The following is a 19,656-nucleotide window of genomic DNA, read 5'->3' as shown; positions in this document are numbered from 1 at the left end:
CTTCAAAATATTTTTACGTTTATTCATAGAAAATGATCCTACAAAAATATATTTCATATTAAAATGATTATATCTACTTTTTTTTTTACATCCATTACTAAAATTGATATATTTCACGCTATCGTTAGCTATTTTTTAATTTTTTTTTTCGAACAGAAAAAAATCAGTGAAACATTCATCATTCTGTCAAGAATTCTACCGACTTCCGTTATTTAATCTCAGTTTGTTCGTTATCCTCAGTAAGACTGATATTTAGTAATGTTTTTACTTGAGTGTTGAAAGCAAGGTGTTTTTTCATTTGAAGTGATATTACCTATCCAATTTGGTGTTTGTTTTATAATATGGATACAAAGGGCTAATCTCGATATTAACACAAGGCAATTCTAAAAATTCTTTAACATTTTTGTAATTTATTATGAATTAAAAAATGAATAAACATTGTATATTTGCATGCATAATATGATTAATAAGAATGTAAATATATGATTAATTATAAAATTACAATGTTGGTTAAATAAATCAAGTATGTTAATGTATAAGACTTCATTATCATAATAATGGTAATAATATTAAGATTATTAATATCATTATGTCAATATCTACAATTAGCAAATATAATATTTAAATAAATTGTGTTAGAAATGTTGTCACAAATAAAATTACAATGAGAAAAATATTATTTCATTGTATACTAGAAAATGCACAAGGATCTATATTTTATATTATAATTGAAGTAATTGAAACTAAATATACGGACTTAAAGAGTCACATATCAACTGCTGTCTTTTGTTATTTATTATTTATCAATATAACTATATAATTATAGGAATACCTCAGTTAGTGCGGCTTTGATCAGTCCGGATTCACAAATCAAAATAAATTATTGTTTTAAGAGTTAAGTCTTTTTTTGTTTGGTTTATTTAGTTCCTGGATTAGTCCGGTTTCAAACAGTTCGGGATATTAGTAGAACCGATTAGCCGGAGTTATTGCTGTACTTTTTTCTCTTCTTTGTAATATGTTGTCGTTAAAAATTATTTTTTATATATTAATAGTAAGAATGAAATTTAAGTAAGTTAAGACAATTATATAATAAAATATACTGTTAATAAAATATAACGTTATATACATACTAATAATTCAATTCATAATAGTAACAAAAGTATTAATCGTGTTGTTATTTTTATTGTCTAGTAAATATGAATATAGAAAATGTCTTTATTCACAGTCAGTAAGATAAATGAGTAATTATTAATTTTACAGATATATGTATTAGTATAATAAATGTAGCCTATTTTAGATATACTTTTTGCAGACTAGCTGTGGGACATCTGCGGAGTGAATTTATCTTTCGGTACTTCTTTTCTTAACGCACGTAAATCAAGTTAATGTAGCAAATGTTTACGCTCACGGCATAGTGGCAATTAATCCTGGGATGAGTACACGGACTAATTTTACAATGTGCCAAATGGATTTGGGTAGACCATGGAAATCACGCGTAGACCAGACAATAAAATCAAGAAGGCGATAGATTTATGCCAACGCAAATGGTTCGTTGCGCAATAGAGACGCCAAGCTGTTGCTCTTGTTGTTGTTTATTCTTGTTGTTCATATTGTTGTTGTTCTTGTAGTCTCTGGCCCCTAATAAGTTGGCTGCAATGATTCCGAAATGAAAGGCATTACAATTTAATGTGCGCCCATTTCATGCTTCGTATCATAAATGATTTATTCGCTGTAATTGTAATCTCGGATAATTGAAAAACGATATACATTTATTCCGACCCAAATGCCCAATACCTTTATAAGGTTACCCGTTGCGTAACAGCGTACACCTCTCCCCTTTTTGCCATATACACGAAGCGTAGTCCTTCGAATCAAGTGCAGCGATTCAACATACGTTAATTGCTTTTGCTTTATTGTTGTGCAATAGATTTTCTTGGGCAATAATCGGTTCAATTCTATCCGATTGAGAAGGATATTTATTGCTGCTAATCAACAGCCATTAAACTATATATGCACGCCATTTGATTTATATGAGTTATCGCATAAACCATTCGACATCGAAAACAAATTATCATTAAAATATATGATATTTATAAATTAAATTTAATTGATCGTTTGTTTAGTGCATTAACGCTTAATTGATTTGTTATTCTTTAATACAAATAAACTTAAAAATTTGTAAGAAAATAAATTATATGAAAAATAAACTCAATGGTCAATTATAAATTTTGGGTAGTTGAATTTTTTAAATTTGTTTACTATTTTATATTTTAATGAATATTATTATAATCAATTAATATTGGAATATAAATTTAATGGTCTGATGATTATTTTGTTTCGCAGAATAACAGTATATATCAAATATTCGATATCCTATTGACCCATCCTCTTTCCAATTATAAATTTCAAACGTTTCAAAATCTAATAAATCTCGGTTTTATGACTCAAAAATATGTATGTTAATATCAAATCATGTCGGTAAATATTACGATTGAGTTAGTGCCAGATCGGCCTCATTTCAATACGATTTAAGCTGCTAGAAATACGAACATTACATAACTATATATAGCGATTGTTCAATGACATCTATATTTATTACAATCAATATTAACGTTTATTGATTACCTTGGTATAAGATATAATATGCTGCATTACCTCGTTTAGTGCGGGTTATCGTCAATATCTCAGACTCTTTGAATCCAGACTAATCGTGGAACTAAATACATCGAAAATAAACCGACTTGTCTGTATTAAGGGGAAAAACCGATCACTTATATATAAATTAAAAAATAGGGATTAATATTTTTTTAGAATTTATTTTGCTCCATTAAAATTTAGTTTGTTATAATATGTTTAAACCGGATTTTAATGAATCAGGACTGATCGAAGCTGCACTGTGAGATATTGCTTTAGCGTATTTTTTCAAGAATGAGACACATATTTTTACGTACAAAAATATATTTATAATTAAATAGGAAACAAAATTTATTATATAACAAACAATATTGTCTCATACATTTTGGGTAGATATTTTAGATAAATGCATGTTAGAGTACGAAAAATATGGTAGATTTTATAAATAAAATAATCTATATTAAAAGTAAACTAACAAATAAAATAATTATTTATATCGGGGGGTTAAAAAATATGTTTAAATAAAAAAATAATAACTATTAAAACTATAAATAAACATTAATGGGTATATCTAATAAAAATGTTAATATTAGGACATAAAAAATATTTAATGTTTCGGCTCATAATACTTTGTTTGTCAAATATATGAAATAGTTGTAAGTTAATTTAAAACAACTTAAATTAACAACATACAATGTTAAAAATGTGGAAAATCTAAATTGATATGAAAGTAAGTCATTGCTATTGCGTAACATCCATGCCTACTCACGTTAATGATGTGTTTGGAAATGGCTGAACAATGAGCATTTTCCCTATTTATGAGAACTGGAAACACCGAGGCATCATTGTATATGGCTTTGAAGTCTGCAATGCTTTCTGAAACGCTCTATAAAAGTGCTGCGGATTAAACAAGCAATTAACAGGCAAGTGTTACATAAACACTTCTTGCATCGTGGCCGTGGTGTGGTTGCTCGCTGCCACTCGAATCCCACTCCTCTATAGAAAAGTATGCCTGCTCCAGCTCCTGCTTTCAACCATTGAAAGTAGATGCGTGAAAGTTGATGAACTGTCAATGTCTATGTGTATGTCTATATGTGTATGCCTAGGTCTGCATATGGCTATTGAAATGCATGTGTTGGAGTGAGCGAGTGAACGAGGGAGGAGGTGTTTATTTGTGTTGTTCCAGCATGAGTGGCTTCGGTGTGGAAAGAATCTGGCAGAGTGTTAAATAACCATGGCCAGATGCGCATTTCGGGGGCGCATCGTTTATTAAACAATCGCGTTTAATGCTCAACCGCTGTGATTAGTTAATAGCCTCATTAAGGACAGATTTAGAACGGGCAGCAACGCTCACTCACTTACTATTCCCATTACAAACAGCCATTCTCGGTGTCCGAAAATAACGGAACCAAACGCGAAACAATAAACAATCTCACGACTGCACTTCGCGAATTTATAGTCTTTTAACAACAAAAAACGGTACACCTAAGAAATCGTGCCAATGAACAGTATCATTATCATTACCATTAGAATGACTTTAATGATCCTTCAAGTAACTACGTTAAAAAAGCAAATAAACAATGTCGAGCTCAGAAAGTAGAAAAAGTATACAAGTTACAAATATATTAAATAACAGCGTTTCCCAAACTTCTATATATTAATATACCCACTTTATATCACTTTGTTTTTGATTAATATAAACTTAAATTCAAGATCTTTTCGAGATCCACCAAAAATCGACTCATAACTCACAGTTTGGGAAGCGCTAATTTATAATATACAGTGGAAGCCCGATAAAGGACTTTTCGGAACTTTTTAAATTCGGTAATCGACCTCCCATTTTCACAATAAGCACATAGTTTTATTCCTATGATTAATTTTTATTTTTTTTATGACGAAAAGGGTGCTTAAATGACATTGAAAACGTAGGATCAGTCTTAATTGATTTAACTCCGTATGGGCAATTCTTAAATGAAAGACAGCAAAAAAAAAACAATCATATTTTAAAATTTGTAAATCTTGTCGAATTTCTTGTCTATAAGTGATTTTATTTTATTTATGTTTCACTTGCTGACGTAGCAAGTGAAATATAAATAAAATAATGAACCGTTATTTATTTAGTTTTAATATTTCAAACAAGTTTATCATTACTTATTCATCCCATTTCAACGCAAATGAAAATGTTATAAAAAGCTACAAGTTTTAATTGTTTCGAAGTGAAGTATGTTTAAATACATGCATTTATATGTATATAAAGTTTCTTTTATTTCAAGTCAAATATCAGTTAAGCATATATTTGAAAAAAATATGCGAATAACATTTATATTTTTTATAATTATAAAATTATATACGAATAATGAATATAGAAGTATTAATAAACATAAAATGTAAAATTTAATATTGGAATTAATTGATCGATATATATTAAACTAAAAGTTAATAACTTTGCTTGGGAAGAAAGTCTTATGGTTAATAGCGCGTTGCATCAGTTCACTTTTTGTTTCATTATTATTCTATGAAACATTTTTTTGTTTGTATTTTTGCAATAAATACTATTGCAGTGAAAAATTGACCTTTCTGGCTGTTTAGGTTCTTACTAACAAATTTACAAAAAAATATTATGAATTTGATATATTTTTAATTATTATTTCAACTTTTTATACAAAAATATTTATATTTTTGAATTATTCAATTAATAATTGTATTGGATTACGTTTCTTAACTATCGTTAGATGTGAAACAAGCAATGACTCGCATAGTTTGGCTTCGATCAGTCCGGATTAACTATAATCCGGTTTAGAATTTCATAACAAATTAAATTTTATTCGAGCAAAATAAATTGTCAAGAATTTGTACACCAAATTATTTTTTCTACAGAAATGATAATAAAATCGCTTATTTCTGTATTTATTCCTCAATTAATCCGGTTTTAATCAGTCTGGGCGGAGCACTATTTGAGGTATTGCTGTAATCCTAGAGATATTTATTAATTATTAACTTATTAAATTTCAATAGATTAAATTGTATAATGTTTTGTTTCAATAATATTTATTTACACATTAATATTTACATTATATAAGTAGTAATCTATCTGAGGTAGGCGAAAGGTGAAACTTAATTGCAAACATATTTTTTAGAATGGTTTAAACTTAAAAAATAACCGGTATATTTTCTGAATTTCAATTTAAGAGTAACACGAATGTTTAGCCTTGAGGTGGAAATTCAATATTTTGAGTGGGCTAAAGGTTGATCGGTGATGAAATGAATCAAGTTTTTCGTGAAATACCCGGTTTTAATGCACGAGTGTACGTGTGGACCAATGGTTATGTACTGGGCCGGGCCCATCCTATACCATTGGAGAGGCTATCGGATATCATTTTCTCACACCTCGCACGACTCCCAATATCGATAAGACTCTCTGTTTACTTATTGGCCGATCATCCATTGCTCACACACACGTACACCCATATGCAGACACTCACATATCCACCTACCTACAAACACACTCATACTCATATGTATACACGCACACAACCTCAGCGTTCCTTATCTTGCGCCGCAACCAGAACAAAAATGCCCGTCGTCCGTGTCTTCGGCACAAAACCCGTTCTGAATTAACAAATATCCTTTCTTTTCGTCATCATCATCATCATCATCTGAAATAAATAAATGAAATGAAAAAGAAGCATCTGCAAGTGGAAGACACGAATAAAAGAGAAGTAAGAAAAAAGGAAGTGGAGTGAAAAGAAGGGACGGGGAACATATTAAATTAATGTCACTCTGTCACGGGTGCTTGTAATTTAGATTTATCGTGATGAAATTATTTAAAATTTGAATTATGGATTTTCAGTTTACTTTGAAACTGCTTTCGTTACAGTAAGTGCAACAAAAAAGAATAAATGATTTCACTTGAAATTTCGATTCTCATGTCAAGATCAATATTTTTTCAAACATTATATATTGTTTTGCAATGAACTCGAAACAACAATTTTGTAATAAATATTTATTATTATTGACTTTTTTTAAAATAATAATAATCGTTATGACAAAATATATCAAAAAAAAAAATTGTTTTCAAATTACAATTGTAATGTTTCCAATGTCGATAATATAAAAAATGTTAATCAAAATTTTCTGCCAAACGGAATAAGATAATAATTGAAATAATAAAAGTAGGACTTTATATATACTTAAATAAGTGCTAAGTAACTTTATATTTAGTTTTATTGTTACTAATTATAAAATTTCTTAATTTATATAATATAATAAGTATACATATTGATTATTTATTTGATTATATAATTAATATACATATTTAATTTAACTAAACTTACATTAATATTTACATAGATATATTGCGTAAAAAATATAATATGTTTCTAAACTATAATCTAGAAACAGTACAAAATACCAACAACACAGGCAACAAGACACAAAATTAAGAACATAACTAAAATATTCAGGTATAAAACCACAAACTAATACAAAGAATTTAACTACATCGTTTAAAGATTACTGTCAAAACTCAAATTATATGCAAAAGATCTGTGCTGTAGTACTATAGTACGATAAATGCGGAATCGCACTATGCAAAGTATTGCTCTATTAAGTCCTTCAAAATAAAAGTATATTTCTCTTTATAATAAAAGATGTATTTTTTATTATGTTCTTGTTTAATTTAGTTGTATCAATTTTAACGATAAAATTATTGATGTGAATATGTTACACTAAAGTTTCATAAAATTATAGGTATACGTATTTACTATATATATTTTAAAAGGAAAATATATGACGTGACTGTGTAAACTAGGTGTGTAATTCCTATGAAAATGCCTTTTGGAAATCGTCGTTTATATGGGGCAGGTTTCTCACCTTATATGAAACTCGATATTAATCTAATATTGATATACCTCTGTTTCCAGAGATGTATTTAAGAAAAAATAAATATTTAATATATCCGACTTCTCAGAATCAGAGACGTTTATGACTTAATATCTAATATTCTTCAAACACTATGATTTATTTTAATACGAGTTTTATCAAAATTTTGTAATATTTATTTATTATGTATTAAGAATTTCGTACAGTTTCTTAGATTTTCTTGAATTTTTTGGAACTTAATTATAAAAAAACGAAAATATTAATATAAATAAGTTTTAGACTTGTTTTCAGTTTGAAAATGTAATTTATAGAATGTAGGTTCTAGATGTTAACAAATTGAAATTTATACAATTTACCCATAGCCAATGGTCAGTTGAAAGTAAAATATAAATAAAATCTATATTTATATCTCACAATAAATTATAGACACAAAGATTTAGGTTGGCCCAAAGGTTGCAAAAAATGTAAATTAATATAAATTGTAATAACAAAAAGTATGATTAATGTCATCGATTAGAAGTAATTAGCAATCATACCAGCTGATTTATTCATCATTTATAGACATATATTAAGATAATTATGTCCAAACTAACTGCTAAAGTTCGGTTTTTAAATAAAAACTTATGTAAGTTAATTGCAGTTACTGGTCTTGTTTTTCATGTGTTGCTATTCCGAAATAATGACTTAATCCTGGAAAACCATCATCTCGACCATTGCACGAAAACGGAGAGTATATGAGAAGAGTGTGCATGTGGTGTCCTTCGGTCGACCTTATTATGCTATAAAATTAATATAATTATCCTCAATTTGTTACGGAATTACTAAATCGATTTCTGAGAAACGTTCATTAATGGAAATGTAATAAAAAGAAGAAGTTAACAAAAAATATATGTTCAAAGGATATCTCTATTTTGGGTTTCATCATTTGTATCTTTTGTTTCAGGGCTGCCGGTAGTCAGGTGGTCATGGATCCGCATTCGATCTGTAAAAAGAGCAGGAAGATCAAGGGCAAAATGTCGGAAATCTGCAGAACCGATTCACCACTGCTGGACGAAATTTCGAAGGGGGTCAAACAGGGCCACGACGAATGCCAATACCAATTTCGCTACAGGAGATGGAATTGCACAGCATCGAAGAGGAGCATGAAGAAAGTATTGCTCAGAGGTTAGTGCATAGAAATTTTACAATTATTATAAATAATTAGTATTACCAATGCTAAAACAAGATTCCAAACTGAGCTTTTGCTTATATGGATCGTATTATAAATGCATTTTTTTGATAATAAGTAAAAAAAAATAGAAATATTATAATTTAGAAAATAAAATCTATATCAAATTCTAAAAATATATTAAACTACTTACAAATTGTTTTCAACATTAACATTAATGTGTTATTTGAATTTATGATGTTGTACTTAATTACATGATTTAGTTAAGAACCATGCGAAAATAGATTAATGCTATATTTATGATGATAATATATGTTAAGTATATGAAATAATGTTGGTGTAGTTATACGATAATGATAATGTAAAAAGCATAAATGAAATGCATATATGTATGTTATTTTAATCAAGGTTGATCTTGGCGGAGGATGGGTTTTATTTGTATTATTTTATTTTACGTGAAAAATAAAATGTCAATTAAGTTATGTACACCATTATAATAATGGCATATAATTCTGGTTGATGATAATCTAAGTGTGCTTTTCTCTCCTTGAATATGTAATTAACTGGAATACAATGAGATATAACATCGATGGCACACTGTGTATGCTAAAAGCATTTTGCGTGCTGGAGCAGAAATAAATGGCTAATATATTGAGATTCCTATGGAGAAGGTCACCAATGTGGCTATGTGTGTATGCGCATATTATTCAAGTGAACAGGAATGTGGATTTGTAGAGAAGAGAAGGAGTCAAGAGAAGTACGAAAAAAAAAGGAAAGGAGCAGAAGAAAGGAGCAAGATGAAATGAGACGAAGAAGGTAAAAAATGCGAGTGAATGAGAGAGAAGAAGGAGAGAAATAAAACGGTGGAGATTTTGATCTAATAAATTCCGCATCAATATGTAGTAACTTTATATGTTATCTATTCAAGTGAGTTCGAGTTTATATAGTAATTGGAAATGTGATTTAGCATGAGCTCTAGTTGAGTTATGCGCACAGATACTTATCTGGCAGAGGTGACGCTGAATGACAATTACCACAGTAGGTGGTATCTCTACGGGGATCTATCTCATTCACTCAAAAGATATGATCGTTCTTTATATGCCCTACACATATATACACAGCAGATACAACGAAAAAATAAACCTTGTGTGTGTGTATATATATACCATATCTACACGAACCCTACTGAACAATCCATAATATTATATTTTACAGTATCGAATATATTTTTGGCTATATATTAACAAAGATATATTATGTTCAGTTCTAAGTATCAAAAAAAAATCTTGCTATTTTATTAGTTATATATTTAAACAAAGTAAATAAAAGGCTCAAATGAACTTATTTGAAAATGTTTAAAGTTAATACACGTATTCCAAATTTATATATTATTTCTCTAAGTAAAAATGTGCGTATACATAGATCATAGAATATGGTTCGGTTAATGTAATAAAAGGTAAAAATTAGTTGAAAAAAACATGAAAAAATATTGAAACAAGATTATAGAAGACAACTATGAAAATAAGCAGCAAAAATGACAAAGTATTTGTTGCAACTAACTACAAGTTTATGTGATCAAACTATACAATTTCAGTATTAACCAATTATATTACATCTATTTTGAACATATTGTTTTCGTATAAATCGAAAAAGAAAACAATAATTGAAACATCCTGAAACCCTAAACTAATCAAAAAATAATTCTTGGAAAGAGGTCACTTAGATATGCGTAAATGTTTGTTACAAAATACGGCCAGGTGTTGTACTAGAAAAAGAAAATAACTTTTAAGAAATTTGACAATTTCCTATTGATTGATCCATCTGGATAACGATGGGAAACAAACAAAAATGTCGACAAAGAAGATGTTAGAAATTTTCAGATTTAGGAAATCTTAGAAACGAAGATAAAAAAAATTAAAAAAAGTTTCTGCCGAAAAGTTATTAAAAACGTTTTTAAATTATATTGAAAACGTTTCAATGTGCTTATGGTGAAAATAATCTTGATTTGCGTATTATTAGTTTTAATATATGAAATTATAAAATGAAAGAGAGAAAAAACACAATCAACTGGTTACTCACTTTAAATTCTGAGTTCACTTTGTATGTAAGTTGACTGTTTATTTAATTTAAATTATTTCGATTATAGCCATAGTTTGTCTCACAGTACTTAAAGTTTCATGATTTTTTATAAACAAATTTATAGTTTTCAGGCATATCTAACAAAAACTCATATTATAAATAAATTATTGTTATTCTTTATTGATGTTGCATGTATGTATATATTTTTTGGACAAATTTATTTTTTTAAAGTATTCTAAAATTCTGTATCTGTTTTAAACAATGATTTTGTATGTGCTTCATGTTTTATGTTGATTTATTGAAATAAACTAATCACATCTATTACAGCATATTAAAAACCTATAAAAATGTCAACTATCGAAGATAAATTACATTTGTAATTTAAGTACAATCTCTTAATGAATTTTAATATAAATGTGTACAACGTAGATCACTTGTAATTTGTAATTGACGCGAAAAGAACAGCGGCTTATAAAATAAAGATTTATTTGCCTAGGAATATTATTATCAAGTTGAATTCGTTGAATATAAATTTCAAGAGCATCGACGTTTCCAAATGGCGTATTTATAGAATCTTAATTAATAGCAATTACACGGTGCTATCGACCGAATCCTTAGATTAATCGCATCGATTGGAAATAATGGTTTGTTGTGAATGTATTTCCAATGGGCCGATCTCATAATAAACCATTAATTAGCTCTGCTCTGGCAAGAACAGCTTCGTCTGAATCATTTCGTTCCTTTGGCTTTTGTTTGTTATCAAATATTTCATCGACGCAGTGCGCCAAAATAGCGACCGAACTGAATCTAGGTCTAGATCAGATCCGATCCAGATCGACGGCCAATCTTTTGTATTATTAGCCATTGAAGGTCGATCAATCACTGTTAAACGCAATCAAATTACTCACTATAATCTATCTTACTGATTTCAAAAGATTTACTTCCTAACAATAATTCAATAGCATTATTGCAAAAACATCACAAAAATTACATCGTTAATCGAGGAAGCGCAAAACGTGCTCTTACTATACATCTAATTTGTTAATAATTAGTACAATTCGATACATTTTATTTTATATTTTTGTCATTATTTATATATTTGTTGTAATATAAGTGTCCAATTTCATAAATAAAATATGCAAATGGACATTTTCATAATTAAAATATAACATAAAACTGAAAACATTTGAAACTTATGAGTATTATTTTACAAATTAGTAACTATAAACGGTCAAGTTCCTGACGTGTTTACAACGTTCCTTGTAAAGGCGCAGTTTGTTCTTGCTTATGTGAGGAAGCTTGTAATCGTTGTCTCCTTTATGAAGTATGGTCAATTCCATAAACTTTTGCAATATAATGAAAAAATGTCTAGCTTTTCCGCAGTTATTTCATCACATACACGGCCGCAATGAGTTCATCAATACTGAACGGGGATTGAATGGCGTTACAAACCCAAATCTAGGACTTTGAAATAGGGGTTGTTTGGTGGTACACAATTAATTCTTATGTTCCACCCATTTTCAGTACCAGCGCGAACCACTTCCTCATCATCAACACTGCAATATAATTTACTATTATCTGGCTGCAGTTGATTGGCATGGTGTTACTACCTAAGGCCATTTTTCTTTTACCTCAGGAATTAATTTCTATATAATTGTTTGAATATAGACTTTTTGGGTACTTTTTGAAATGACGACCGTTATAATTAATCTTGAACAAAATTTCAGCGGGTAAGAAAAACAAACTAACAATTGTTACAAAATTTTAGCTGTTCGCTACAACTTTTTTGACAAATGTCAAACTTCAGGCGGCTTTCAGAGTCACTTTTTCCATGCTTAATTTGAATAAGTAAGTTCTGATACATTTAATTTGATTATTTCAATAATACATAAATAATTAAAATCGGACACTTATTTTGGAATAGAGGGAGTATATTATAATTTCAATATTTTAATTGATTTCTCGATTGAATATATGTGTAGCAACAACTTTAAATCAATTATTAATGTTTGCTTAATATTCTTTTACGTTTCGATAGGTGAAGTCTTTACAATCCCACAGTCGCTCATAAACTAGTTGTTTCCATATAAAGTCATTACTAATTAAGCGGCTTAGTTTCGTATTTCAATTAATCAAAATAAATCGTAGAAGTAATTAACGCGTAACCTATTTGGATAGGTTGCATGCAACTTGGCAACTCTAGTAAACTCACTTAGGATAGTCACGACGGTTGTCTTCCGGAAATCCAGCAAATACAAATCGTGAGATAATGCTCAATAAATTATGCTCTCCAAAGAATGGCCTACATTAAGGCATCAACGATCGCGCTTAATAATTACTTACGTAAGGAATATCTTCAGTCATCTGGGAAATAACGCAGCATTGCAAAACGTAATCAGTGGCGCAGTTGACATAAGAAATTGATTTATTTTCACCTTTCACTATTTAAAAAATGAGTAGTCACAGTATTGATTAATAGCAAATATATTATAAATTTCCTTATAAGTTCAACAGGCTCTTTCTTAATAAATTTAATTACAATTATATATAATACAAAATAAAATTATGTAATAACATTTATATATATATATATTGAACTTATTCATTTGATTTATAACTACAATAAAATTGTAAGATGTATTCCTTTTTTAGTACATTATTTCACAATAATTTGAAAAACTACTGAAAGTTAATTGGTTAATTATTTTGATTATATTTATAATTGAATATAATATAATTGAATTATTTATTTATTATATATGTTCAGTCCTTAGTGTGAAAAGCAACAAATATATTATAAATGTATAATTCACCATAAATTAATAATTTATTTTGAAGTGAAAGAACTATTTATGTTTGTCATAACAAATCCATATATTTTCATTAACTTTTAGACAGATTTTTCATATTATTCTTAATAAAAATAAAATTTATTGTAACAAATCATATTACATGCTCAAAAAGAAATAACATAATATAACAAGAAAACAAATAAATTGATCTGATACAAATATTATTCTTATTTAAGATATTTTACATATAAAAATGAAATAAATAATGTTAAACAAAACGTAACTATAAACAGTTCAATTAATTATGCTATTAAAATTTAAATGCACTACTTCCTACTCAATGTAAATTCTTTTACAATAGGGAGTCTTGTTATATAATATTTTGTTTTTAAACATCTTATACATTTGAAGTATTTTTTATAGTTTAATTTCGTAATTTATAATTTGTAGTTATATATAAATAAATGTGTGTAACAGAAATAGGGTGGATAGTCGTTCATATATACCAAGAGTTATCAAACTGTGGCTCGCGAGCCGCTTTTGGCTCTTCAGAGTATTTTGGTGTGGCTGAAGTAATAAAATATTTGCTTTTTTTTAATTTCTGAATCTTATAAATACAGTGGAAGCTCGCTTAACAAGCATAATCCGTTCCAAAATTTCCGGATTTTTACTCGTATTATGAAACAATTTTCCCCATACAAACTAATGTTATATACGTTAATGCGTTCCATTTTGCGAGTCATTGTTTTTACAATTTATTTTTCTCATTAAGCAAAATGTTCGTTAAGCGAGGTTCTGCTGTACTTTAGATGTGGCTTCCAATATTTTCAGGTAGGTAACTATGGCTCTTGCGGCAAAAGTCTGCCCACCCCTGATATATACAATAATGTTTACTTCAATAAACTATTAATAAAAAAATACATAAACAACAATTTAAGAATAATTTTCCCAAACTCAAGGAGCAAATGAACTTATTCCATGGTATAAGGTACCATGTAAATTCTTTAAGAAAATAATAGTGTACCTGAATTATTACATGTAAAACTGCCAAATAAAAGAAAATATATACAAAATAAGAAGAATTTGTATTCATCTTGTATAGTATATTTTCAATTATATAAATCTTCAGATATTCCGAGGAATAAGGAGTAAAAGTAATAATTATTATTCTGCATAGGTATAGTTGTCTAAATTAGTAATTAGAATTCGTGAGGCATAGATCACGAAGGTAATAAAAACCGGTAAAAATTTGAGAGACTTTTCTGATTGTCATTGGGTTGATCCTCGTCGATTTGGGATGATTTTAGGTAAAGATAATTGCCTTTGAGACTGTGCTATCAGGTTGGAACCGTTGAAAGTTTTGTTAATAATTGAGTGCCATTTGCCTACTTGTATAACGTCTCTCCTTGATAGAAAGAGAGAGGAGCATTCCGTCTGTCAAACCAGTGGCAAATTTATGTTGATGTCGTCCCGCTATGGTCCGGACTTGAAGAAGAGAGGCCGTAGACGTGTTGAGGAGGGAGAGAAGTAGCTTTATATATATGTATAAAGTATTTATCGGGTTGGGTTGCTGTGGTCTTCTGTTGGAGCATTCCAGATGCAGATACAAGCGCACGCAGATTGTTAAATCATTAGAAGTTGTATCTGGTGGATCCTCGATCTGAGGGGGTAGACATCATTTAATTGCGGAAGGAACGCAAGATGAAGATCCGTGGGCGAAGGAAGATGAGACACGGCGGAGCGCCCGATAAATCGCTGATTTGGATATCGAAGCAAGCCAGGTGAAAAATATTTGTAATAATAAACCATATTGAGATGGGTCGAGGGTCGTATTTCATACCTGGCCAGTACATAAATAAATACTCCTCTCTCACTCTCTCGCGATGTGTGTATGTGTTTCCCTTCGTGAACGTGAGATACTTTCGGGGTATGCCTTAATTAAGATTTTTTCCGTCATTAATTTACCTCACCCACAAGCCGATTCCAAATAAATAAAGCTTGGGGCCCCGTGGAATGTAAATAAATTTTGCGGTAGGTAAACATTGCATGCGGTCGTCTTTTATTTTTAAGTGCCGTCCGCAATAAAATGGAATCGAAATTCGTCATAAAATCGTAAAATTAGAGGTGTAAATTAATAGGAGATTGTTGCTGGAAGATGCGACATCGAGATAAGGATGGTGGTGGCATCGTCCAACGGAGGAAGAACGGTCAGGTAGCTTCAAGAAGTCGCATTGATAAAACCGGAGGGCTTCTTGTCAGTAAGCTTTTAAATCAACTGTTACCACTTAAGATAAGGCATCCAACAAAGAGTTAAATTATTACCTCTTATGTTTATACTCCGCATTTACCTGCTTTGGTTTGGTTTGGCTTGACTTCGTTGGGATGAGGGAGTAGGGGGATGGGAATGAAAACATTTTTCTCGAGGAACAATTTCCCGAAATCATTCCGTCCAATTAACATTTCAAACACTCGAGTGGCAAGTACAAAAAGGAAGGAACGAGAACTGGGTATTCGCTTTCGACAGGCCCGAATGAATCAAAATTAAAATTACAAAGTGTTTTTTGCTGGTGCAGTTGGTCGTGTTGTGTTGTTGCCTTCATTTTGGGCTCCAGCTAGATTGGAATATCTCGCGAATTCCTTCTGCGGCAGAGGCAGGCAATAAAATGTTCTGGTTGCATTTTCCGAGTATACGAGGGAATGGGTTTCTTCGGCGTGAAAAAAATGGTGATTTCGTTCTTCGCGCACAATGCGAAATAAAAATTTATCTCGAGGGGATACGACCGTTTTAATCATGATTCGTTCAAGTTTCCATCGATGATTTTCGATAATTGTTTCCGAAAGGTATGATATCTGGAATCGGTTATCTGCGTGTCTTCGATGTCGCCCATTGCTGATGTTGTTGGGTCGACGCTGCGGAACGAAACACGCACGCACCGCAGAGGATGGACGAAGGACAATGGACTTCTCTTCGTTTTGGATTTATAGCTGACAGTCGCATACCTGTATCAGTCCAATTCCAAATCTGTAAACATTGGCCCTTACTATGGAATTCGAGGTTTTTTATCAACTACTGAGAGAATTTCATCGCATCTCTCCTGCTCTCCGCTTCCCAGCTCACCCAAACATCAACTTGTCTCCACCACAACCCCAAATATATTATATTATGTACACATTTATGCGGCCTATTATTCATTCTAACTTCTGTCTTAATTAAATTTCAAAAAATAAAAAGCCATTGTCCTTCACCATAAATTATTTACGAAAAAACGTAACATATATACGTACGTCCACTGACTCTGCTCGTGATTCGCATCAACATAATCATTTTTTTCATCCACCTTCCCTTCCATCACTTACAACTAATGCTAATACATCTTGAATATATTTATTTAAAATTTGCAATTATCTACATATTTTACAAATTATACAACTTGTTCATATTTAAATAATAATTCGTAAGCTGTTTTTCAATTTCAAATTATTGAGATAAATTTCTTTGATAAACTTCTGACATATAAATAATTATTAAATAAAACATAACATGTAAGTTGCTTTTAAAGAAATGTGTTATTATCAGTAACTTTCTATTATAAAACAATTACATTTAGTTTTTAAATTATTTAATGTACTTATTCATTAATGATAATCTTAAAACATTTAAAGAAAATGGTTTTACGAGGACAAATCGAAAACTTTCTAGAACAAACCACAAGGCATTGCAAGCCACAAATGTGTCATTATCAAATTGTATAAGAAACAAATTATGTTTTATTTTAAGATAGAAAAAAAAAACTTAAAATCACTCAGTTCTTTAATGTTTTATATTAAGAAGTTGTAACATTCTATTTATATAATGAATATATATACACATGATCGGACACATGATCAGAAATCTGTCCGCTCTGATTCTACGTTTGTTTAATACCCGTTTTCATCAAGGTGTTCAGAATAATATCGCAATTTAAAGGATGTAATATAATCAAATCGAACATAATTAAACCATTTTAATTATTTCATTTGTTTGTCGTTAATGTTATTATACTTTAAATTTACTTATTTAAAAAAATGTTTTATAGACTAATTAACTTTATTATGGGAGTAAAAATTTAATTGTTGTAATAATAATTATTTATAATTATCATAATATTATTTTCCAATATAAATAAATTAGCATTATCTATTTTCAATGTGGAATATGTATATGATTTGTTGCAGATACTCGAGAAACAGGATTTGTGAACGCTTTGACGGCAGCGGGGGTGGCTTACGCAATAACAAGGGCATGTACGATGAACGTGTTGACGGATTGTTCATGCAACAAAAACGTAAAGAGAATGAAAAAGGGGGACAAGAGAACAAGCAACGCAATGAATCTTCCGGAGAGCAAGTGGCAGTGGACCGGATGCGGCGATAACATCAACTACGGCATCAAGGTGTCCAAGGACTTCATGGACTCGCGCTACAAGAAGATGAGTGACATGAAGACCATCGTGAAACTGCATAATTACGCCGCTGGACGAATGGTACTGTACATTAAAACGAAATCAACATCAATGTTTTAATTCAATTGTGTTTTCTGTTTCTGTTCACAGGCGATTAAGAAGCACATGAGGTCTGACTGCAAGTGTCACGGATTGTCTGGTTCTTGTGCGCTGAGGACGTGTTGGAGGAAGATGCCGACCTTCCGGGAAGTCGGGAACCGTCTGAAGGAGCATTTCGATGGCGCGGCAAAGGTGATCGCAGGCAACGATGGCAACAGCTTCATACCAGACGGCGATACTATCAAGCCGCCGAACCGAGAAGATTTAGTGTACTCGGAAGAATCGCCAAAATTCTGCACACCTAACAGCACCGTGGGATCGCTGGGTACCCAAGGTAGGGAATGCAATGCGACCTCGCAAGGTGAGGAAGGCTGCGACATCCTTTGCTGTGGCAGAGGCCATACCACCATCAAGAAGAAAGCGTACGGTAACTGCAATTGCGAGTTCATTTGGTGCTGTGAAGTGAAATGCCAAACGTGCCTCCTGGAGAATGAGATAAGCACGTGCTTATAGTATATACCCCTCTAGATCTAAATTTATATAATAATTACATGGAATTAGGTGTGATACAGTTTTTTTTTTAATATTTGTGATGAATGCCGCGCGTTGGACGTTCCGTACACGCAAGCCCGGTTTGTATATTTGTTAAGCACAATTTCTATTTGTACATAATATAAATATATATTTTTTCTTATATATTTGCATATAAATTGAAAGCAAATCTTGTTTATAATAATACTTTGCTGAAAGTGAATCTCCTACTTTTTTTTGCTATATAATTCTTGTATACTAATAAATGATGTCCTGCAATCGAAAACTATTGAATTAAATTTAATTAAACCTTAACTTATCCTTCACATTTTCATATATATATTTCAATCAAGAAATTTATAGGTGAGTATATACCTAGGTGTACCACTTTACTTAGTGAAATCGACATAAAATTGGTGCGTCTTGTAGTCCGATATCTTTTATAATTCGAAAAATAAGAATTCTTTGCTTTCTATTGTTTTTTATGAAATAAACTTCCATACAAATTTATGACTACCTTTATAATAACATTGTTGTGACAGTCAAACAAAAAATAATACGTACTTATAAACAGCAAATAATACACGCATAAAATGTGCATATTTTATTACATTAAATACTATCCTAGGTGAGTAATTTTTATTCAGCACTGGTAATTATGGATAACTAATTATTAGTATTGAATCTAAAATGAATTAAATGAACTTCATTAAAAAATAAAACTATATTTTAATGAATTAAAACCATTATAAGTGAATCTATTTTATTCAGTTGACCGAATGTTTTATTTTCTTAAATATTTTCATATCAGGTAATTGATGTATCATTTTATTTCAATGTTACACAATATCTTAGTCATATCATCAACGTACAGTAAAACATGTGTTTAAAAAAATAAGTGTATAAGTGATCTATGTTCCCGAACAATTTATAGAACATAAATACAAGAAAGCCATAAGTTTCTATAAAAAAGGTTCTCTAACTGATAAAATGGTACCTATGCAAGATGTATGCTAAATATACTTATTTT

The 19,656-nt window shown here is 30.1% G+C and overlaps 1 protein-coding gene across 1 annotated transcript in view; it reads left to right on the top strand.

The window, feature by feature from the left end:
• LOC108563654 (protein Wnt-6) overlaps positions 1-18,794 on the top strand; it is a 29,285-nt gene extending 10,491 nt beyond the window's left edge. Inside the window, exons 2-4 of the mRNA XM_017922392.1 lie at positions 8,459-8,679; positions 17,770-18,077; positions 18,147-18,794. Coding sequence (XP_017777881.1) covers positions 8,459-8,679; positions 17,770-18,077; positions 18,147-18,608 — 991 coding nt within the window. The 3' untranslated portion in view covers positions 18,609-18,794. The remainder of the gene's footprint in view (positions 1-8,458; positions 8,680-17,769; positions 18,078-18,146) is intronic.
• The last annotated feature ends 862 nt before the right edge of the window (positions 18,795-19,656 follow it).

The sequence above is a fragment of the Nicrophorus vespilloides genome, unplaced genomic scaffold (assembly GCF_001412225.1).
Source record: "Nicrophorus vespilloides isolate i.1.1-1 unplaced genomic scaffold, Nicve_v1.0, whole genome shotgun sequence".
Lineage (NCBI taxonomy): Eukaryota > Metazoa > Arthropoda > Insecta > Coleoptera > Silphidae > Nicrophorus > Nicrophorus vespilloides.
The sequence above is the reverse complement of the archived record's forward strand: the minus strand, read 5'-3'. Positions and strand labels throughout refer to the sequence as shown.